The sequence below is a fragment of the Parambassis ranga genome, chromosome 7, assembly GCF_900634625.1.
Source record: "Parambassis ranga chromosome 7, fParRan2.1, whole genome shotgun sequence".
Taxonomy (NCBI): domain Eukaryota; kingdom Metazoa; phylum Chordata; class Actinopteri; family Ambassidae; genus Parambassis; species Parambassis ranga.
The window spans coordinates 3,708,764-3,733,588 of record NC_041028.1 but is presented as its reverse complement, the minus strand read 5'-3'; the positions used below and the strand labels follow the sequence as shown (position 1 = coordinate 3,733,588).

General features: G+C 41.5%; 1 protein-coding gene across 1 annotated transcript; it reads left to right on the top strand.

Moving 5' to 3' along the window:
- Window positions 1-1,139: 1,139 nt before the first annotated feature.
- LOC114438708 (protein FAM19A1-like) lies at window positions 1,140-24,087 on the top strand. Its single transcript, XM_028410231.1, has 5 exons — window positions 1,140-1,482; window positions 2,455-2,596; window positions 22,608-22,748; window positions 23,750-23,874; window positions 24,055-24,087. Exons 2-5 carry the CDS (start codon window positions 2,455-2,457, stop codon window positions 24,085-24,087), a joined length of 441 nt encoding a protein of 146 aa, XP_028266032.1. The 5' UTR covers window positions 1,140-1,482.
- Window positions 24,088-24,825: the final 738 nt, after the last annotated feature.

The window sequence follows — 24,825 nt, the reverse complement described above, 5'->3', positions numbered from 1 at the left end:
TGCTCAGAACAACTCAGCAGTTTATGCTGTTTGGCTTTCTCCTATATGTCCCAAAACCCCCTCTGCACACAGTTGACTCTGCCAAAGCCTCAGACATTAGTGCTGTGTTGTAATGTGCCTACATCTCAAGCAAGTTTCTTGCTGTTCTTCTCACTCTGGGTATTCTTCACTCCTCCCTGAACTGGGAATGCACCCTGTCTTCTCGAGCAAGCATCAAAATAAAATGTGAAGTCTTTATGCCGTAGAGATGGCAGTGTGAGCTGCAGGCCTTGGGCATGTTCTGCATGCTGGTGATAAAATAAAATAAAATAAAAAAAATATATATAAATAATAAAAATAAAAATATCTAGACACAATTCAAAATAGTACAGCTCACTCACCATGTTAGTGAATATGCCAGGGAATGGGGAGGATCGAGTTGCTTCCCACTCATACAGATGGGTGCTGATTTACTCAAAATAACAGCACTCACCTCCCCGTCTTTCACTATGATCATCATTATGTCTCCATCAGAGACCGAAGAACTCCCCCACTGTAGGTGAAGATTACCTTCAGCTGAATGGACGTTATTATTTTTCAACACAATCCGCTTTCAATTTCCCTTTCTGCTCTGCATGTGAAAACATGTTCTTTCCTAATCTTCCTTTATGCACCTTCCTGTAACAGCAGCAAGGTAGGCTAAGGACCCAGGGTATACTCTCCTCACATTCTTTTTTTAATAAAACATCCTGACTTTCTGTTTCTTGGATTAACTTTTAATTACTGAAAACATTAAGCATGCTCCTAAAATGTAGGGCAGACCTACAACTCAAAGAAAGAAAGAAAGAAAGAAAGAAAGAAAGAAAGGAGGAGAGCGCAGAAATCCTTTCTAAATGTAAATAATTGTTAATCATGTGGTCACAGCAGCGTGAGTGGTGCCAGTTTCCCTGATTTGCATTTGTCTGAAGCATACGATCAGATAGAATCCCAGCATGCCAGCTAATCCAGAGGCAGTCTGGCTTTAAGACATGTGATACAGTCTTTACACTCAGCCGATCTGTACGGGAACATTTGTCTCTTAGTGCTCGCTGAGGAGGGAACTCAGCAAGAGCCGCTGCTCAGAGGCTGCCTCTCACTGGAAGGATGCAGACGGTGAAAGAAGAGATTCCACTACAGTTAATTAAGGAGCACTCTGCACGTGCCTATAAATGCGAGGGGGCAAATGAATTCAGTGTCAGTGGGAGCAGCTCCTCAAGGGGAAGCAGTGGTATTTCAAAGGTGGAATTGAAAGAGCTGTAAATCTATTTCCTGACTCCGGCTTGACGGTCATTTCTGAATCACTGGACTGTTGCTATCAAAGTGTGGCAGGGAGCCAGAGTCAGTGGAGTTCCCTCCTTCCAGCCTAAATTCAGAGTTATTGGATGGGATCAACATGAGCAGAATTATGGATGGATTTATGGCACACTGTTGAGATATTTATACGTTCTTTGTTGGGTTGCTCAGGTAAGACATTCTTCTTATTCCTCTCATTGTCAGGTTAAGGGTGTGTTGTTTTTATAGATTGAATAAAAAAAAATGTAAAAATGTAACATCTGCACACATGTGGGTTTATGCTGTTACAGGATATGATTTGTGTTGTGATGTTGTTACAGCAACAAATGCATGATATTTCATTGTTATTAAAAACAAAATTAACTGTGCTCTGCCTCCTGAAGATGTGACAAATTTGTGTTCTGATAAAAGTTTTTTCACATTCAGAAATCAAATCTAATCATGCATTTGAAAGATGATGAATAAAAATCATCAAATTTTGCACCTGTGAGTTAATTTTCTCCTCCATGGATTTTTTCTTTCCTTCCTTCCTCCCTTCCTCTCTTCCTTCCTTCCTGGATGACCAGGAGCATTCCTCGCTGTTGTTCTTTTTCTTCCTTTCCTTTTTTTTTCTTTTTAACCTCCCCTTATCTAAACAGCATGGTAAAACATTACAAGCCTTTTGATTCCCATTACTGCCATGTCACTGTCACATTATTCTGACAGATACAGAAAAGCCTCGGCAGCCAGCTGCTCGTGAAATCTTATCTTTTTCTTTAAGTTTGATTTTTTTTTTTGGTTTAGAGGCAGAAGCACACAGCTCAGGAGTTGAAGGGAGTCAGGCTGTCAGGGGAAATCTCTTGCTGCATGGGAAAAACTCCCCAGGGATCACTCCACATTTGCAGTGTTGTGGCTCAGGGACAAGACAGGGCAAACTAGGAAGAGGAAACTGTGAAGAAGTCATACTTATATAATCATGCTAATCATAAATTAGATGACTAAAAAGAACTCCATTGAGGGGTGTTAAAGCCAATTATAGACATATGTGTATTAATCACAGCATTCAAGTGTGTGTGTGTGTGCGGGGGGGAGGGAGGGTTGAGGTCGAAGGTTGAGAACATGATGTATAATGAGTTGATTCCACCTTCTGCCGGTCCCTAGCAGATGTGTCCTGTCATGTCCTGGCTGCTCTGCCTGTGCCTCTGGCTCAGTGTGACGGCCATCCAGCTGTGTCAGGCCACTTTCTACGACACCATCCAACAGCATCATGGGACGAGACCCGGTCGAACCACAATCCACATGATTGGTGAGTCCTTTGGCGTCTTTTTTTTTTTTTTCCCCTTCCTCGCTGTGGTTGGCATCAAATTTACATGAAAGCATTTAAACAGTTAATTCTTATTTGAAGCCAAAAAAATGAAAGAATTATATTACTGGTTAAGTAACAAATTATTCAGCAGGCACATTGTGCTGTGGTGTGGGGATTCATTACCACCATAGCTCCAGAATTTCTGTTCTGAAGATCACACAGATAGACAATGAATGCCTTTCCTTTCCGTCTTGAGCTATTACAGTTGATATTCATGCTACACTGCTTCCCCTCAATTTGATCTGTGCCTTTGTGTTCCCTGTGAAATTGCACTGAATAGAATATGACCGAAAACACTGCGGTCGAAACTTTTGTTTTCGTCAGGCGGATGTGAAGCCTGGTTATGGTAAACAATTATGATCTCAGCATTCGGCGGAGGAAAGAAAGCTGAACGCTTGTCAGAACTTCAAAGGGAGAAGTAGCTGCATGGGTGTGCAGGTCCTCGATGTCTGTTATTTCTCTCTATGCGCTGGTGCACCTCAAGCATATCAGCAAGGGGTCTTTTCAATACTTTCAATATTGTGAGTCAGAGGACTTCCTGTTCCGACACCTTCATTTCATTACTCAGGACTATACATGTGTATTGGAGGAGAGAGTGACAAAAAAACAACATGCCAAAAGAAAAGAAAGAAGACACTCGCAAATAGGATATCTTCTACAAAGTGGTCTCGTGTCAACAAAGGGAAATGGAATTAATATTTCAAATGTGCGTTCAGGTAGCTCTTTGGAAAAAAATGAGTTGAAAGCGAACAATTCGAATCCTTTAGGACCCTCTGCTTCTAAAAGTGTAAATGCCCTGTCACTCCATTTACCATAGTCCTCACTCCTGGATAAATGAGATGCCAGTTTTATGAGAGGAGGATGGGATGCCTGTCTGGATTGATTCTGACACTGGGACATTTGTTCTGCACCGTGTGTGTTGTGTGCCTGTTAGATTGGTGGGAGGATTGGGGTTGACGGGTCATGAATTGGTGGCAGGAAGGCCATTGGTTGCAGACCAATGGGCCAATCATTAAAGGCAGCAAAATGCCACAAGTTCACAGTGACCGGTATTACCAGAGGAAATCGAGATTACAGAGGGCGAGGGATCAGTTGTGTCCTTGCCAATAGAAATTTAGATCTACAGAGAGATGTATCAAGTCATTCATTTGTAGTGATTTCAGGAACAACTAAAAGTGTGACCTGATCTTCCCCTGAGCACACACAGACTCTGGATAAATTGTTATTTGTAAATAAACACCTGTAGCGTAAAAAAAAAGGCAGCCGAGACAGAAAGATTACAGAAATATCAACACTGGGCTCCTGACTTCCTATGTGTTCTCAGTAATAGTTTGTTTTGACATTGAACAGCTGCCTGTTCTAATCGTGCACTGACATATAGGCAGCCTTATTGCAAAGAATGCGTGTCCAGAAGTCCATTAGCCGGATGACCCCTGAGTAGGTGCTTGCGTATGCTCGGTGAATCAGACAAGTTGGCCCTCTTTCCTCCCTGCGGCTCCACTCACAGATTGCTGCCTGCCACTCTCTCAGATATGCTGAGGGCTGTTCTCAGCCTTCCTGGTACAGACAGTGTTGCTCTCTGTGGTATGATTCATAAGGTGCTGTATTTATTTGGTGCAAAGAGCGTGAACGTTGCACAATAGAGAACAGACTGTGTTTGTCGTGCATCCGTAAAGTGCCGGGCTGAGATGTTGCTTGTGGGGTCGTGCATTTCTCGACCCCTGAACATGACTAGAGGAAGCCACAGATGGAACATTTTTCATGGCTGAAGCACTGGCTTACTAAAGTAATATAATATCCTACTATTGATTGTAAAACTTACTCTAAATATATGCTGTACTGCTGGGGTATATTATACCTCAGGAGTAAGAGCTCGCATGATATTTGGTTAAAAAGACTGAAATATATGCAGAAAGAACAAAGCTGTGCAGCAGCACTCTATTTCCAGAAGAAGAAATAGTGCCATTGGTGATGCAGTGCATGTTGTGGAGGTGTTAGCAGAAAGTACGACAAAACAGTAGATAGTGGCTGCCTGAGGTGGCCTCGCTCCCTGGTGAACTCACTCCCACCAACAGTTGGCTTTGCAAGGTCAAAATGTTCATAACTGAAAGGTCATTGATTCTCAGCACGGTGCAGATAAACTGCCACGTATCTGTTAGCTGTAAAAAAAAAAAAAGTGCTGCTGTGAGTGAACGAGCATGACAAGATGAGATATGCAAAGAAGCAGAACAAGCAGAAGTAACTCACTTGCATGTATCCACTGTATATTATGATTTATTCAGATTTACATCATCAATACTTTATTATGTGTTATATCCATTTCACTGTCTTTTCCTCCACTCGCACAGTTGCCTGCTATGATAGTTTGCTATTGCAGCTAACACCACATACTCAGAAACAGCGGGACAGGCTGAATGCCGGTGTTTTGCTGAATTTGCTGAAAAATTGGTCTCAAAAGTCGTAGGAAGGGCAGATGCTGGTGTGTTGTAGACTCTTATCTAGGAGACTGGGGCTTGTATCCACCACTCTTCCGCTCTACTTTCATTTCAGTTGTTGTTTAGTTAGGTGTAGGAGTCAAAACTACTCAGCTAAATGTAGTAAAAATTAGACAGCTTGCACTAAAATGAACCCTTTCACGATGTGAAACCCTCTGTCTGCAACAAGGTTCTCCACCAGTTTGTGGGTTCCCATGTGGACCGGCACCAACCACAAAACTTTAGGTACATTCATTCACAAGACCTCAGGACGGTGCATGGTCATGTGACCTGCCATAAATATATTTAAAGGTAGGGTAGGAGATTTCATTCTGATGCACTTTTTGTTAAATTAGTGTAACTTCTCTTTACAATCCGATAGCAACCGATTAGTTCGGCAGTTTCGCATTAAAACGAAGAATATGACTCATCTGTGGAAGCTATAAAATACTAAAAACATCAGCCAATCCTCCGGGTGGACCCTGTGCGGAGTATTGGCTGGTTGTCGCTCTGGAGAGGTACGTGCATGATGGCCGAAGTCACAGACCGCAGCTCGTCTTCAGGTAATGTGCGTGGAGGCGTGGCTTCGGGGTGAGCTCCGTGAGAAAGGGTTAACTTTCGAAATCAGGCTGACTCTCACTGAGTTTTCAAAATCTCCTACCCTACCTTTAATAGACATAAAATATAAGCTGTGGCATTGGCTTACATCTACATCTGCCTTGATTCATGTCCCAGCATGGACAGATAGCCACTCTTAATGTGGACACTGTTTCAGTTGTAAGCAGCCTAACTTCTTATTAACATGCAGTGAAACCACAGTTTCCTTTTTCCCCCAAATACATTAAAAACACCATACAAATCCCCTGTGTCTCACTTTCTAAAGCTTTACTGAGCACTGAAGGATCAGGACTTTCTTTTCCCAATGTGATCCAACAAAAGAAGCCACTCGCCGGTAAAGCTCACAATGAAACAAACATGAAAAATGGATTTTCGGCTGTCACAAACAAAGGTTGCATCCACTACGCACTGTTTTAGACGCTGACAATTTAATAGCCTTATATAATGCATCCTGGAGGCACATTATTTTGACATACATCTTCCTCCACCCCTCCCCTAGACCCCTCTCTCTCTCAAACATGCTCTTGCTAGTGTCACTGCTGCTCCGCTGCTGCGCCAATGGGAAGTGGCGTGCGGCCTCAGCCTGAGGCTTCTCCACATCTGGAGCAGGGCAAACACACTTTGTCCTGATGTTGTAACACAAGTTACTGTGACACAGAAGGACCGCTGGCCACTCAGCAAAATGCCAGTAACTTCTTCTATAGGCTTCAACAAAGATTTCCTTGCTTTCACAGCTCAGGATGAAGCAGAGTTGAGGCTTGTTCAGCCGTGCTGTATCATATTTTAACAGCAGTGATGTATTCATGTACTCTGCCTGGTTAGTCCTGAAAGAAAAAATATATTCTTAAGTAAATGAATCTAAGCACAATCAGTGGCCTAATTATTACTGTATGCTCACAGCTACAAATAGGTTTTACATATTCTAGTATTTCCCATTTATTTCCTCTTTCGGGCCATGAATTATTCATGAGACAGAGCTCCTCTAAGCTTGTGGATATTTGTTTAAACAGCATGTTTAATTGAAGTCTTTCAGCCAATTCTGTGCTGGGGCTATGGTTTGTGGTCACAACGCTTATGTGCAAAATGGATTTCTGTGGCCCACAGCTTAATTAATTAGCCAGCCATTTTTTTTCATAACTACACCAGCTGTTTCTTAGAATGCCCCAGGATTAATAACAGAGGTGTTAACAGCACACTTAGTTCATCAACGTGATGAAGGTCGCAGTGTTGCAGGTCACAAGACGATTTTAAAAGTTTTTTTCCATTTGTTTTATTCCTGCATAAAGAAGTGTTACTTAGCCGAGCTACAAATTAGATTATTAAAGGGAGATTTATTTTTATTCATGTTTATGTGTTTGTGAGCGAGAGAAAGGTGACCTTTGGCTACATGTACCAGGATGCATTGTTTGCCAGCAGTTTTGCAACAACTTGGAGTGCAGAAAGGCTCTGACATCAGAAATCACATTACTTCATTTGTGCTTCCATCTCCTGCTTGTGAAAAAGCAGCTCAGTTTTTGAATGGTCACCACTGGCCTTATCCTCATGTGAAGCTCATGCTCATACCATTGACAGTAAAAACTATGGACAGAGCTTCCGTGACGTCACCCGTTTGTTTCTGAAGAGCCGTTCTGAGGCTCGGTGGGAGGTTCCGGGACGTGATGACCGCCGCCATGTTGACAGCGTCACGTCCGCCAAAACTCTCAAATATGGACAAAGAGGGGGAGCACGAGCGGGGTTTAGGGGGGCGGGCGATCGTGGGAGCAGGAAACTCACGCTGTGATACGTCAACTGTCTGTCACTCAAGCGGCAACGCCCATAATTATGCGTAATTTTAAATCCGAATACAATTGAAACGAGTGAGTAAAAAAATTCACCCCCCCTACAATTGACACTAGAAGAGAACCTATCATCTGCGACCAGAGTGGTTTTTTTGTACCAGGCCGTAAACATGTTAATTTCTGCTGTGAAGTCGGCCATTTTAACATGGGAGTCTATGGGAAATTACTCGCTTTTGGAGCCAGCCCCCAGCTGTTGCAGCGTGAATTACAAGTTTTGACACTTCCGCATGGGCTTCAACTTTGAGCCCCGAAGGTTGCCGCTTGGCTCATACAGATTTATTTCACATTTGGTCATACAAAAATTGTCATTTCAATGACAAAAACAACTTTTATTCTATTTGTTCCCACCATTAATTTCTAGATCTCACTGATGTTCATTCAGCTTAGTTGGTTAATCGTATGCTTCTGCAGTAGCATGATGGCACTAACTTGCTAGTCAGAACAGTAATCACAAATCATTCGCATCTTGAGGTCACTGAAACTCACTGCTGGCAGCACTGTGAAGCTCATTACCTCAGAGGTAACCTCAGAAAGGTTAGAAAAAGTAACCTAAATAAACTTTTGTCAGCATTAATGCATAGAAACAGTGACCTAGATATTATCTATTGTACCTGCTTTAAGACCAAAGACCAAAGAAGCCTGAAACAAATGCACATACATGTGAATCTGTGACACACAAGTTTATAAAATATGATATTTGACCTTATATGTAACTTCTTTTACTCCCACACATCTATGATTCATGTTTAAAGAGACAAAATGGCTGTCACAGAAAAACAGAAATCTTTCCCAGACACCTTTACTACACAGTACTGAAATGGTCAAACACAGCTCCTCCTTGAGCTGAGCCTCATGATGGTGGAACAACTTCCACGTCTCCTCAGTAGCGAGAAAAACTCCCGGAAGGGGGCCGAAGGCGTGTTTTGTTTCCATGACAACCAGCAACCACAGTTGTCAAGCTGAGTTTTTAATTTGAATATGTATTTATTTATTTAATTTGTGTGTAAACCTTGACCCAGCCTGATCTCGTCTCACCATAGTTTCTAAAGTTTTATGTGTGTACTACTTGCAAGTAAACAATTCGTGCACTAAGCTAAGCATCTCCTGAGGAACACGCAGCACGTATTCGTGCATTTATGTTGGAGCTCTGTTCATATGAACGGCGGCCTCTGGCCCAGGAGCGTCTCACAGACTTCATTAAGATAGCGCAGAGAGGAGGCCTACATTTTATGAACCGCTACTGGAACACGTTTTGCCTGTGAGTGACATTATTAGCTGATTGTTTCACACTGCTTAGTCTCTCTAGGGAATAAGAAGCGAACTGCTCTCGGGGTCATTTTTAGTCCCAGCTTTTGTTTGTAGTTTGCAGCACTTTTCTAAATATGTTGCTGTGACAGCTGACATAGCTCAGGGATAGTTGACTCTGAAACCCTGAATCCTGATAAAAGTGTTCACATTTCTTTAATCCAGAAATAGTCCATAACAAAGCTTAGCTGTTACAGACACCACTCTGTTTGTGTGTGTGTGTGTGAAATGAGAGCTTTGGCTTATATTAATAAAGGTTATTGAGCCAGTTTATCTATAGCAACAATTATCCGTGGCTGAGAATGAATTAGCGGCTTCTTAACTGAGTTTATGGATAACATTAATGTTTCATATTAATTAATACATAATGACGATGTTGGGTGTAATTAGCATTAAACTTTAATTACTGTGAATTGTGCATCTGCGTTGGACCAAGAACATGTTTCAATGTGCTTAACTAAAGAGAGCACGATGGTTAAGTGAAATTAAAACATGTTAAAGCTCTGCTTCTTGCCAATAAACTGTGCATTATCATTTGTACTTACATAGAATAAATGCATTCAAAAAACTTGTTTTTAACCATAAATGCATTTTGTAAATCTGCAGATCAACTGGACATGGCGTCAGTTTTAAACTGCATAGTTGGTTGTTCCTGGTCAAACTGTTCTAACACAAATGATGTCTTTAGCACATTATATAGGTCTCTTTACCTGCTAATGTAAACTTGCATATCACAGTGAGAGGTTTGCAGTGAGTTTCTGCTTTTCAATATCACACTTTTTTTTCACACGTTTAACTGTTCAGAGCTTGAGAAAACTCGAGTCCAGTTGCCCTTGTTCAGGCTCTTAAATGAAAATGACCCAGATGACTGAGACAAACAATTATAAGTGGTTACATTATTAAGAAAACCTGTCCTGGGTTTACCCTGCCTCTCACCCAATAAATAGCTGGGATGGGCTCCAGCACCCCGTGACCCTGCACTGCAGGACAAAGTGGGTTCAGATGGATGGATGGATGGATGGATGGATGTCCAGTGTTCAAAGCTGTGTGGTGTGTGAATAAGAAATATATAATGCATCTGCCACATATGAGTCCAGGGTTCAAGTGCCCCTGACACTGTAAGCTGTTTTGTTTTCACCCACTGTTCTGATTTGTACTTGCCAGTGATAAAGTAAAGTTTTTAATCATGGATGGATTGGACATAAAAAAATTACAGGTTAATAATAAAAGGCATAAAACAGGGTAAAGGGTTAGATAGAGATCATCTTAAAATACACAAATTTATAATATTAAACACATTTTACAAGGAAAGCTGAGTCCAACAGTCATAGTGTGATGGGAAGGACTTGCTATTATCACATCTTATATAACCAACAAGCCACAGTTGGAAAAGGAATTGTAAAATGTAATAAACCAAACTATATATTTCACTTTTAAGTCACTATTGGTGTTCATCACTTCTATTTACATCAGTTTTTACTTGTATACATACATTATTACACATCTATAGGTTATAATAGATGTATAAAGCAGATAGGCCACGCCCACCTAATGCTAAGCTAATACCTCGACAAATCTTGAAAGTCTTGAATAAACACACACATGTTGGTCTATCTGAACCAAGCATTTATTACCTTCAAATATGACTGATTTTTACAAATTTAGAGGAAAAAGCAGAATTTTTTGTTACTCACTCTAAACTAGTTTTTACTTTTATACTCTTTATATTCTAATAAATACTAAATATTTATAATATAGCAAAACAACTGTAACAGTTTCAATTGGCAAAGTCTCAGCTTTCATATGACACATTGTTTGTTTGTGTGACTTGTGTGAAGTATCACAGAGTTAGCAATAAGAATGTGGCAAGAGGGTCGACTTTGATATGAGAATTTTATTTTGATGCGTGATAATTGATTTGCATGGTGTTGAAGTTATGTTTGATGTGTGTAAATATGGCTTATATGTGCTTGTAGTAAAGTTTCTCCTGTTTAATTTGATATGCAATATGATTATTTTATTACATGGTTAGTACAGTGTTATATGGCTTTTATTTTTTGGGTGCATGAAAAAGCCCCAAAAAATGGGGCCGTGGAGTAGAAAGGGTTAACTACCTTCGCCATGGTGGACTTTGTGAGCTGGCTCTCTATGATAAACTGGCTCCGGGAGACTATAGCTGATTCATTCTGCCTTTGTGACTCTGTGTTAAACTTGTAGCAGTGATACTAACAGTGACCAATTAGACAACAGTGTAAAGGCAACCCAGCTCCGTTTTTTGTTTTTGGAACAACATTATAGTGGCATTTTCTGTGTGAAAGGGGCTCATGATGTTGTGTCTCTTTGTGGACATGTTTTCATTGTTGTTGTTTTTGGATCATCTTTGTGTCCCTTTATGTTTGTTTAGCTTCCTTTTTGTGTGTTTGTTCTGATCCAGGAGCCCTGAGCCTGCCCCCTTCAGGCCGACTGTTTACATCAGACAATGACAGGAAAGTGAGCACCTCTAATCTGAAGCACTTTACAGCCCCATCTAGCTGGACTGTGTGTTTTAGCCATAAGGTTGTCTCCCATTTTTCACAATGTCTGGCACAACATTTAGCCTGTTATCCATAAACCCAGTGAGTTACAGCAAGAAGGGCTACAGTAAATGTGGTGCCAGACACTGTGACAGCACTTCAAATTTCTCTTGATTAATAACATGAAAAAAAAAATCAATTTAACCTTCTTATCTTTTGTTCGTATGCCAGGGAATCAAAACAAGCCCTCATGCTGAAAAGGATCCCACCATCACTGCACTTCACAGTAATTGCTGATGTCAGTGGTTGCACAAGCCTGTGTGGGTTCATGTGTGAGGACTCTTATTCTTTAATTCAACATTTTTTTTTCTCCATGAAACAAAAACTGCTGGTGAATTAATGATAGCTGATGTCCCAGCAGTTTGTAAATATTCATCAGAAAAATCAAATCTTGCTGTCCTGAGTGTGCTGAGGATTGTTCTGGCAAACATGCTCCCTGACAGGGTGAAAGGCGGCTACCCCCGCTGCCTCATCTTCCTGTTAACCCACATTATATGGACATGTAAAGATGTCGAAAATGGAACAGGTTTGTCACAAAGCTGTCTTCGTGTCTGGCTGTCTTCATTGTGAAGTGTTTCTAAGGCTCCCCTATAGTCTTTAGATGAGTTTGCCGCTTCACCGCTGGCCACTTGTGCTGGAATTTAGATTTTAAAATATGTCTCTAACCCAGTTGTTAGATACATCGCTTAATAAAATTTTGTTAAATCCAGGTCTGTATAAATTTCAACTTGTTTCATTTGGCTAACCCCCTGTTGTCCTCAGACGGCATCAGCGTGGAGAAAAAAAAAACACTGCTCTGTATTTGTGGTTCTGAAAATGGGACCTCATTTCCTCACTTTTGATTTTCTTATTGAAAGGAATACTTCTTGCAGAATGGGAATTATGCTTGAGAGATCATTTCACATGGCATTGCCTTTGTGGTATCCTATTTTAAATGCTTGGCAGGAATATGAAATTCATTATCATTACTTAGACCTCATTAAACTGAAAAGAAGCATCTCAACTTACTAATTGGTTCCAAGGGGGGGAGGGTAGTATTAGAAATAAGCAAAGTAATTAATATTGGGTATATCAGGCTCTATTGTAGATTTCTTTCTGGTTATTTATTTATTTTTTGGGCCTGCCTTGTTGTGCCATAAGTCTTCTGGCATATTTACACTACAGATCCAATTACCTTTTCCTGCGGAGAGTGGAGTATGCATATGTGAAAATGGGGAACAAAAATGAGGGTATTACATTCTGTCAAATGTGAGCAACATGATGGAAACGTTTCAGGATCTGAAGGAAGGAAAATGAAGACAGTGTGTATTTAAAACATATGCTGAAAATGACAGAACCTGTAAGTGTCCATTAGTATTCCATCCATCCATCCATTTTCTATTAACCCGCTTGTCCCGCAGTGCAGGGTTGCAGGGGGTTGAAGCCTATCCCAGCTAGCTTTGGGTGAGAGGTGGGGTACACCCTGGACAGGTCACCAGTCCATCGCAGCCATTAGTATTCAATACCACATTTTTTCATTTGTTGCCATGGTTTAGTTTCTAAAATTCTAAAATTCCTTTACTCATATGTGTGTGTGACAACTTAAAAGTTCACACTGCCTTTTTGAAGGTTTAGGGTTACAAATGGAGGGAAATGTGTTCCTGTGCAATTATTCTAACCAACTGACACTGGTATGTGCAGTGTCTCTGTGCACCCTCACAGACCACTGACATTTGTCTGGAATGTAGAGCAGCCAGCTCTGATGAAGATGAAGTTGTGGTCTGTTGTTGTTGTGAGCTACAAATACAGGCATTGATGTGGGAAAACAAAGAGGTACCTATGGAAAAGATGTGAGGCATCAACAGACAGAATAGCAAACTCAGGCACCCTGACACCTGCTTATGAGTGCAGTAAGTGATCACTGTTCGGCCAATTATCCAAATGTCATCTAATGTTAGCGTATTTCTGAAAGTTAAACAAAAGCCTGGCAGTAGGTGGATAAGCCAGAAAGCTACAAAAATGAGACCTACTTAAGTCTATATACAAGTCATATATATATGCGTCTAACATCCTAATAGTCATTTACAAAGAATAGGGTAATGTTGAAAACTGCAGTTCCTCATATGGCCACTTGAGGTTCCCTCTAAAAACGAGTCAATCCCTGTATGAGTTTGGTTCAGTGATCCCAGGCAGACATTATAGAGAGTAACGTTGCTGCTCTGGCTCTGTACCTGTATTAACAATTTATTGTGCAAAGAAACAAATGAATTATGAAAACATGCAAATACACTATATCTCAACGAATACACTAAACATTTTTTTCCTCACTATGTGGCCCTTCAGTGGCTTGAGAATATGTTTGGGTACAGAACACTGGCTCTGGATCGTCTTTAGCTGTTGATCCTGTGACACAATCGGCTTAACAGTGTCTGCCTGACTAGATAATATCTGCCATATTTCCTCCGTTTCAGCAGTCTTATCTGCATAATAATCGCCACGTCTCTTCAGAGGACATGCCATACAGCATGAAAGGTCATTTAGCCCTTTGTATTATGCATATTTACACAGTTTACATGTTGCAGGCACATTGGCACCCTGCATAGATCGTCTGGTTGGCAGTGAGAAAGCCAGCAGTCACATCAGAGGTGAGCAGCCATTCTCCAAAGGCTCTCTAACTCTGGCTCTATCTCACTGCTCCTTTTCTTCTCACTGAATGTAACTCTTTCATCAATGCAGGCGATCTAAAAAAAAAAAAAAAATATGAAATACCAGTCCTGGACATTTGCCAGTCAGGGAAAAGGGCTAGATGGAAGGACAGGAACAGCTTGACATTTAAAAAAAATGAATGACATCACACTGACAGAAGACTTCTTTTTATATTTCAATTTTTCTGTTTGCCTATTTTCCAGAGGACATGTGTGTTACAAGGAGGATAATGTAGACAGAAAGCGCCTTTGTTGTTTATGTGTGTTTCATGGAGGCGAAAGCCGGTGTGTGATTGCTCAACAGTACTTCGCTGTCATGCTCAACCTGCCACCCATCTCCTTCATATAAAAAAAAAAGCCAAATAACTAGAGGCCTTTTTCATGTGCGTGTCCCACTCATTGAAAGTCAAAATAGCGTTTAATGCCCTTGATCAGGACCAGTCTTGCAGTGTCCCGTGCTCGCGCTGTACGTGACAGCGTGAGACGACAGGCTTTGAGGTTCACATGCAAATGAAAAAACCATTCCCCCACCGCTCGCTGCTTCCTCTGTTGCATGCAGTTTTCATGCATCTTAAAACAACACCAGCCCTTCTCTGTGAGTAGTCATTTTGCATTTCAATAAAGTATCACCCATCTTTGGCCCACTGCACAGGACCAATCTTAACGGCCTCCCTGCCTGACATGCTGTCAAAAGCACCAGCCGTATTTTTCATGAATTTCTATGCTTTTATTTGTCATGGACAGTGGCTTCTTTCAGTAAAAAACTGGTAGTTTTCTATGCTGGTAAATTGTTCAGATTCCTTTTTTTGTTTGTCAAGTGTAAGTGCAAACTTATTACACGGACATGTGTTAACAAAGAAAGTAATGTCTGAAGCTTTTACACTGTTAATTCTAAAGAAAGAAAATGGTGTAATCCCATTGCTACATTTTCTCCTGCCTCCAAAACAAATTTGTCTTGCAATTTGTCACTCACGTTCACCCCGGCATTTATGTCTAGAATAACAGCAGTACAACAGGGACTTCAGATGTTTTCGCACAAGGCACAGGGAAAAATAGTCTCTCAGTTTGACACCATGCAGTCACATGTTTTCTGCCTCTCACTGTCTTCCATCTGCATTAATTTGACATTCTCTAATCTGGCGCTCTCATTTCCTGTCAACAACTGAACTGCTGTACCCTGCTGGCTCAGATGTCTGCAGAGAGAGCATACACAGAGAAAGTGTAGCCTATTATGGGTCACCTTGATGCATTTCCCATTAAAAGGTGACAGGCATGGCGCTCTAAAACACGGACCGCTGTGGTTTGGAGATCGGGCCCTGCTGTCTCCAGTAAATGACTTTTAAGCTACAAAATAATTAACCGCAGGGACTGAGGACTTGCAGGGACACTTGTGTGTGTGTGTGACATGGACTCAGCTCTGAGCTTGTTTGGAGTTATCTAGATGTCACATAGTTATCAAGATATATTGTCACATGGCAACACAGTCAGCACAGGATGTACACATAGTGCCACTAGCTGCCAGTCAGTGGAATCCAAAACCCCAGGAGGGAGACTGCTAAATTGAGTCCCTTAGGCTTTCCATTTAGTTTGTATATGGAGTGTAACATCGACGACTTCTAGTGCTTTCCTTTCGATTACACTCTCTTCGTTAAATTCACATATTTCACTTGGATTATTAGGTTTTCCCCCAAATGATAGATGCTGTTCAGAGTCCCTGTTTAATTTGCGTATATAATATTTTTTTCATGTATACACAGTGTCGAACGCCTGGAACAGATGGCAGAGGAGCGTTGCCATTCACAGGGTAGACTCGCTATCGACGTCTCCAGAGACAACCACACAGTCTGGGCTCATTACAGTAGACAGCGAGTCATTGCATACTTATTGCGTACTGACATTTCTATTGAGATAGACTGACCATTTTGCTCTGTGCAGTGGCTGTTTCATCACGTCTGAAGAACCATTTACCGGTCCCACATGAACCCTGTTCACATTCATTAAGCAGGCAGGACCGCAGATCCGCAGAAATTCAGAATTGGCGCTACGCGTCCATGTCATGCATGATTTGACAGCATTCGCCTTCATCCAGGCTTGCTGTCCATAACTCATCGGATTTCGATGCAGTGTTGTTGGGTTCCAGCATGACTCATTGTGCCGGAGACTGAACGACACTCTCGCTCTCCATCCAGCAGCTGAGACGCTGCCGATGCCAGGTGTTGTCATTTGTGTAGATAATGGCATTACAGTTAAGTGCTCTGACAAATTTCCATGTGGCAAACAGACTGACTAAGCTCTGTGAAAAGTTGTGAGAGTGCCAGAAAGGTTTTTTTATAAACTTCAGTTTCACAAAAGCCATTCTACATATGATGTTACATTTATTTTTAATTAACACACTATTGCATGCTGACCTGCAGATGTAAAAGAGACTAAAAAACATGGAGTTAAGGTGAAGATAAGGAAGAGGGATCACAACAGAAAACACAAATAAAAACTAAACTTAGAGCAGATCCAGTAACAAGTGAATGGCAACAAGAAATCAGGCAAGATAAACTGACACATTACTACAAAGGGAGAGCACACAGACGAAATACACAAGCTGCGGGTAACGAGACACACGTGACAACAGTCAGACAAGGGCGGGAATAACACACGGACAGGAAGTAAAACTCACCATGAGGTAAAAAAAAAAAATCTACCAAAATGAAAAACCTGTTTTTAAACTCTAGTTTAATCTCAAACCGTACAAATTATAATAACTGAATGTATTAATGTAGTAAGATCTCAATGAAATGAGCTGTTTAACTGCCTCAATCACAGGTCCAGTGAAACATGAACTCTTATGAATATTTTATATGGTCTAACTAGGGTTAGAACACAGAGATGTCTCGAGGGAGGAAAAATTCGGCAAGTAACAAATGCTCCATCCATCCATCCATCCATCCATCCATAAACCCGCTTCGTCCTGCAGTGCAGGGTCACAGGGGGCTGGAGCCCATACAAATGCACCATCAAAATCTTAATCTTAATTTTGAAATGAATTATTAACTATGGCTCTAAGACGTACTGCTCAATCTGCTGCATTTTTGTGTTTGAGAATCCGGACATTTGATCAAACCGAACCCACTTCGTCCTGCAGTGCAGGGTCACGGGGGGGCTGGAGCCTATCCCAGCTCTCTACAGGTGAGACAGGACAGATCCAGTTTGCTTCACAGATGTTAAATCTGGGGATAACTTTGTTTTGCCCTCTAAACTGGACTCAAAAGTCACAATATCAAAGATTTTGCTGCACTTATGGGGAAAAAGTGCAAACACTGAATCCATGCAACAAATGTAAAAGTATTCCGTCTCAGTGTAATTATGCAGAAAGCAAATCAGCCTCATAATTGTGCATGTTCTTTGTAACTTCTCTCCAGCCTCCTTCTACTTTCAGCACCTTAATCAGTTAAATATTAAAGAGGCACTGATGTCAAATTCCTAATAATTCACACACATGGGACGTGGCGTTTGTAACCTTGGAATTAGTCAAGCCCGAAGACAATTGCAAGCAAGACAGAGACCAGAGAAATTGGAAACACAGGCTGCATCACTAAATACAGCAGCTGTTCATTGTTCTCAGACCAACAAAAGAAATCTCAGCATGAAGAAATAAATCACCATGAAGAACCACACAACACCAGGAACAAATCACCCAGGAAAAGCACAGCAGAGCTCCCTCCACATATAGCATGAAAGTTATGGCTTTTTTTTCCCCGGCTCTTCCAGACTTAAAAAATGAGCTGTGCCCCGTTGGGTGCAGGTTGTGGTCACCTCCTCTCCTGACAGCCTCGGTTTCCCTGCTCAGAGTAATGAAGAGGCAGGAGAAGGGAGCATGGCAACAAAACAGGGCACTTCCAGCGGAGACCCTCTGTGTTTGTCTGACCCTTTGACTTGATGAATGACAATTTCAGTGTGTGACCCCTGTTCCCTGTCAATCAAAAAACGATGCACACACACACACACACACACGCTGAAGGCTTTTGTCATTTGGGAGACCAACTTTGTTCATAGTCCCTGATAATGGGAGAAATGGAACTACAGAAAACAATTATACCCCTGCATGGTTCCAAACCTCACCTGAGGAAAGCGTTCATATCGAGCAATGTCATCCTCTGTCTCCCTCTGAAATATTTATAATGCAAAGATGGGGCCTCGGAGCACGCAGCGTGTTGTAACTTCCAGGCTGGAACCATGCTTGAACTTGAGGAGCGCTCATCAGTGTTGCATAGCTTTTGTTTAAAAGGTACCTGATACATCTGCCAGCTGGAAATACCACGCTGCATTTGCATTTTTATTTGATTTTAATGTATTCTTCGCAAGGTGATGATTTCCAAATATAGAGCATCCCTATTCTTTGCTGTGTTTGGTAGCAACAAGGAATGCAAGTTAATTCTGTTGAGTAGTGTGTTTTTAATAGATCAAAGAGGAAATCTGGGGCTGTCTTATGCAATTAAGGAGATGCATTAAGAAGAACAAACCCCCGTGGGCTGTTGTTTTCAAATGATGCCCCACTGCTTCCACTGGTACATCACGATTAATGTTGTGCAGACATGCCCTTTTGTTGAGTGCATCAGACAGCAGGCAACATTCTCCCAGACCGGCTACAAGATCTGGATATTTTTCAGTTGAACCAAAGGCTGTTGATGTTTTTTTATGAAATACAGAGCCAGGAGTCATGGTAATCCAAGAACCTCGGCAGACTTGGCAAAAAAGGAAGGAGGACAGACATGTATTTGTAATTCTACCCATGTGTTTAAATTTGACTAAAACTGTTAAAACCCCCTGTTACAAAGCAATCTGTAAAAAGTTTGCAGTATATATTTTCCTTTTGAAGGTGAGATATAGAAGCTGATATCACTGTGCTGTACACACACGTGTGTGTTTGAAGGCTCAAAGGGCAATCGCATCAGTGTGGGAGCAGAATAAGGAACAATTATCTATAAAGCTAGCAATTGTATATAATTATACACAGTGAAAACATGACCTCCACCGCTGAACAGAAACTAGCACAGAGCACACCGGCCAACTCAAACACTGCACACAAAGCTCACAGGAAGGTTCTACTGGATCTGCTGCTGCTGAGCAATCAGGAAAGACCGTGTAACCTGGTGCAGTCAGATGTAGTCCAATTTATTGTCTGGGGGAGCAGACATTAGAGCAGAGGTTGGACAGGCAGCAAGCGTTTGTCTTAAGTTTTATTGCAACCTATCCTCCTCAGAAAAAAGTAACATGAGGTCAGTATTCTAGTCTGGCTGCATCTTTACATGTGCATGGGGGGTGAAGGCTCGCTGCTTTCCCTATGAAATGTATCTGATGTTATGAATTTGTGTGTTTTAAGATAACAACCCCATAATCTGTATTTAATGCTGAACCTTAACCTGTGTGTGTTTTTATGCCAAATTCAATCCCAATTAAAAACACAATTTAACAGCAGGTGAAAACAAAACAGCTCACAGTGTCCGGTGGAGGGGGGGTCAAACCTCTGACTCAGGAGTAGAAGTCCTCTGCTTGGCATGTAACCCCACCAATCCACAATTTACTACATTATGTGGACATTTGCATGTCGATAGTAAAGATGTTCAGAGGATTTTTTCATAGGGATGTGTTATTTTTTTCCTCTCGTCTACCCCTTCTCCTAGCTATGAGCTTCAGGCGATGGCCATGACTAGTCAAGGCAGCAGTCTGAGATCACATAGCTTAACCTTCAGATCATCCTGGTTGGTTGGTTGTTGTTAAATGTGCATTCACTTGTAAATAAAGATAGATGACATCACCCACATATTCACACGGATTTCTGAAGCTCACTGAGGTGGCTCTGGCCATCACTATACTTACTGCCTGAATCTACCAATAAACCAAATATGTGCACAGTAGTAAAGAAACAGTGGAGGAAACAGCTCTGTGTAGCAGGCACGTCTCAGGCATGTTCCTTCTTCACTTTAAGGTAACAATTTTGGTTCATTTTTGTTTTCAACTCGTTTAACACTAACAGCCTTACAAGTTATCCAATCAACACCTGCACAAGAAGCTGCTACAAGCTCCACTGAATTCATTAATAATTCAATAATATCATCACAAGCAGATTTACAACCACACTCTCCGGATGTAAAAAATACCCACACAGGACAGGACAAGACAAAAACAAAAACACTGACTCCTGAATGAAGAAGTCAAGTTCTGATCTCCTCTTTTGAGGTTTTACAATTGTTAGAGAAAATAATGATCACCTTTAATGCAATGAGGTAAAAATGAAGAGCGAATCAAAGTGAGATAAGCCCAGTGATCTACTTCTACTCAGCAGGTCAGGTTTAAGCGGTGTTGCTTAATCCTCATGGAAGCTTACATGATGGCTCACAAATCTCTTTCCTTTTTGGTTCTAAAGCTAAATGGAGTTTGAACACAGATTGTAACATAGCAACAAGCACAATGTTTTATTAGCAAATCAAAATGAAAAGTGCTGCAGCCACACTGTGCCCATTCCAAAAAACACCTCTTGAGATTTGATTCCAAACTAAATTATACCGTTTAGCATTGTAATAGCAGGAACATGAACACAAAGTGATGTCGGCAGTTATGTGGATCAACCTCAGGAGCTGCATGCCAGGTATATTAGGCCTGCATGAGGTTTAGATGAGCTAATTAAATTCTCTTTTGTCTTCCTCTGTAGCCTGCCATAATGCCATGATCTGTTGCACCATCTTGCTAATGTGTGTGAGCGGCGTTACCCGTTACAGGTGGTCAATGGTGATGAGATGACCCAATCAAGTGCATTACTTTATACAACACATTCTCATCACCTGTGGCCACTGCCACAAAAGACCTTTATGTTGCCATTTGTATGACACCCGATGAGAGGTGCTCGAACATCTGTGTAAAAAGAGGCAGGAGGGGAAGCAGAGGCTAGACTTTAGTTACGTGATCTGGTCGCATCTTATGGCATCTATTCCCGGCACTTTCATTGGCTTCTAGCAGAATATTATTTAAACTCTCCACAACAGGCTGCCTTTAGTGTCATACATCAGACTTTAAAACTATGAAGAGGCGCCCATTTATGAGACTGCCCTTCTTGACTTTCTTGTATTAAATCAAACTTGGAAATGTATGATTTCAGTTCCATTGATAATGTTAACAAAGTATCTTAAGTTGTATTTATTGTGTTTTTAAGCTGTTTATACGTTGTTTGATTAGCATTACTGCAGCTGGAGTGCTAACTATGGTTTTCTCTTAAGAAACTGTGCAGAGCATATCCCTATTTTTTCTTCTGAGAAACAGCACTGCATCAAGAGGACTACAAATTCAAAATTACATATGCAAATGTAGCTATAACACACAGCAGCTCATTCTCAAATATTACTTCAAACCATTTTGCTGCCGATACACAGTGTGCTAGATACTTCCCCCCCTCTCGCCGCTCTTTCTCTCTACAACCTCCTTGATCTTGTGTCATGCTGATGGGTGTAATTGTCCGATGGTCCTTTGCTGCATAACTCTCACATGTGGAGAGCTTGAGCCCAGTGGGTGGGAGAGGCCAGCGGATGAGGTGGGTCGAGTCCGTTTGGTCCGGTCCTCTCATCCTTCAGGGAGCAGCCAGTAGTTTGGGTGATAATTGCATGGTGGATCCAGTATTTATATTCATGATAACCCTGAAGCAGGCCTCTCCTCCTGCTAATAGATACCTTTTTTTTCACGCATCTCTTCATCGCCATTTCACATTCAACAAGCTGCAGGGGCTTCGCTTGTTCCAAAGAGTGTAAAGTGCAGAAATAATTATTCTGGTTAAGGGCAAACTTGTATGTTGTTTTACAGTGTTTCTGCTGCAAACAGCAAACAATGCATGAATATGGACTATAACATGAGACTAAAGTTATGCTAGGTGCATTCAAAGTGATAAGCAAATTATGACAGTTCTTGATACAAGAATTCAGATAAGTGCCAAAGTTATTGCAGAAATGCTAATAGGAACCATGACACACAACAACCTAACCATTTATATTACCACCAAAGACAATCTTTTGCACATGCATGCAGCAAACATGCAGTGTTCACTCTGAGTCATTCACTCTGTGCTGTAAAGCTAACAGTTTGCAAAGTTGGTGTGTCCAAAATAAGAGCCCACATTCCTTCAAAACAAGAACCACACCTGGAGATCTCTAAATATGCATAAAAACTGCAATGCCCATCTTTCTCCCACAAGGTAGCTGCTGCAAAGGCAGCACGATATACTCAAGTAAAGTACCCGAAACTCATACAGTACACTAAAAATAGAGCTTAAATAAATCAGCCGCTTCCTCTCCAGTGGTGACTGGATGTGTCACCAAAATGTCCAAAAAAAAAAGGCAAATGTTGCTTTGTGCGATTTCCCCGTGAGATGCTGACTTAACGCAGCCTGTTCTGTGTTTGTTGTTTTGTTTTCTCCTTATCAGAGGGGGGCACATGTGAAGTAATTGCTGCTCACAGATGCTGCAATAAGAATCGCATTGAGGAGCGGTCACAGACAGTCAAGTGTTCTTGTCTGCCAGGGAAGGTGGCTGGAACCACCAGAAACAGGCCTTCGTGTGTTGACGGTGAGTGTTTCAGCGCCCTGGTTGCATCTTCAGTTTGTTTTTGGATGAATTTAATTCCTTGCGTTATAGAAAAAAAAAAAAGTCAAATCCTGTCAGACAAAACTGCAATGTTTCGTAAAGATACAGAGATTTGTTCAAATCTCCACCCGTGCAATGCCTTGTCCCAAATAAGATTAACATTACCTAGGATAATGTCACATTCATATTCTGTTGCTGACAGACAGCGGAAGGTATCTGCAGGGTTAAGCTTTGCTCCGTCGTGCACAGCTGCTGAATGTAGCACACCTCAGGGAAGAGTAGTAGGAATGAAAAGCAGCAAAGAGATGCAGACAAAGTAAGGCTTGATTACATATGTAGCAGAAGCTTTTTTGATGTCTGCCACACGGGCTCAGTCCCTTTTTTTCGGTGCTTGGGTCTGACAAAACTAAAACGCATATTGGCTCTAGGAAACCTCTCACCTGCAGCTTTTTATCTTAAATCCTTTTGCAAATATTACTGCAATCTCTGAGCAGACCAGGGGAATTTGAGGTCTCTCTCAATCTGAGCTCTGACAGACTCTTTTCCTCCATCATACATTACAAACCATTTACTGTCTACTTACCCTGTATTTAAGGCAATTTTCGCTCCTGATTGCAGGAATGTGGTGTGCATTAACGTCAAGTCCCAGTCACACCTACCGCTCGTCTCACTCAATGAAAAGCCACGGTTCCACCCTCTGAATTCATGTATAACTACATTTATTAAAGAAGCCGCGTCGCAACAGACACACAGAGGGCAGTGGTTTTGCTCTAAAACAAGTCGTCCAAAGCAAAAACATGCTACAAATAGTCCACACACCTTGAACACCTACACACCTACTTAGTGACATCTTTGACATGAGACATCTGATAATTAGAACCCCACCTAATGGCCTGACTGCCGGGCTGTGCTATCTGGCTCCGCGCTCTTCTTCGGGTAGAAGGTACCTGCACTGCCGTTTCTCTTGTCTTTGTTGCCTGTAGCATCCATAGTAATTGGGAAGTGGTGGTGTGAGATGGAGCCTTGCCTGGAGGGGGAGGAATGCAAGACGCTCCCTGACAACTCAGGCTGGATGTGCTATGCCGGGAACAAGATCAAAACCACAAGGGTAAGATAACCTCTCTTGACCGCAGGAAAAGTGAGATATTATAGCAGACCCGTGGGAGAGAAATATATACAGCGCCGTGACACTGGCAGCACAACACCGCACAGTTGTTGGGATTGAATTTAAGTGCAAATTAACTTGTTAAAAACGCAGACTAACCTCTCATTTTCTTCTTCCTGTCAGAACACTCAGCCATACACAACATCAACCTATTAACATTTTGCGGAGAGGATGTGAGGGAACACCCCCCCTTCGATGCGAAGGTTAATTTGCAGGTCAGCTTCTTCATTAATACTGGGACATTGGCATACTAATTAATTCCTCTCAACTGTCTTAATTGCTGAGCTTTGTAAAAGGGCAGTTAAAATCACTGGTGCAATTTTATTCTAAATATGTCTCCCTTTCTCATTTCAGCACTGTCATAGGACCAATTATCACAAGAGACAATAAAGCTGTTGTTGCTTTAAGAAATGTGAACACTTTGTAAAAGATGTAGAATACATAAAGCACATCCTGCTTGAGACTCCTGAAAATACTGACGCTCCAAGCTGCCTGCGGGGAACTTCATCATAACCTTGTAATGAATATATTTTCATCTTTTTTTTTTCTCCAAACTTTGAGCTGGAACGTGACTGTCTGTGCATTTGGATTCATATCTGGATAGTATCTGACGTCCCTCCTCAGACATCAGCGAGACAGATGTTTACTACCAAGCACCAAAACAGCAGGATGTGAAACGAAGTTGAGAGCCTCAGGATATTCTTTTCTCTTTTTAATATTGTTAGAGATAAAATGTTGTACATAAACTGTCTGTCCTCTTCTCGTGTACATGAACTCTGTTTATGGTGGTGGTAAACCTTCCCTCTTCTTACCCACAACACAGCCAAAGTTGGATGAGTTCATGGTGTTAAGATGAAACAGATGCATTACGGGGGGAAAGGACGTTTTACAAAA

Coding starts and splice junctions, on each gene's coding strand:
- LOC114438708 (XM_028410231.1), top strand. CDS start 2,455: ATGTGTCCTGTCATGTCCTGGCTGCTCTGCCTGTGCCTCTGGCTCAGT. Junction 2,597..22,607: donor AACCACAATCCACATGATTG/GTGAGTCCTTTG, acceptor TCTCCTTATCAG/AGGGGGGCACATGTGAAGTA. Junction 22,749..23,749: donor CAGGCCTTCGTGTGTTGACG/GTGAGTGTTTCA, acceptor TGTTGCCTGTAG/CATCCATAGTAATTGGGAAG.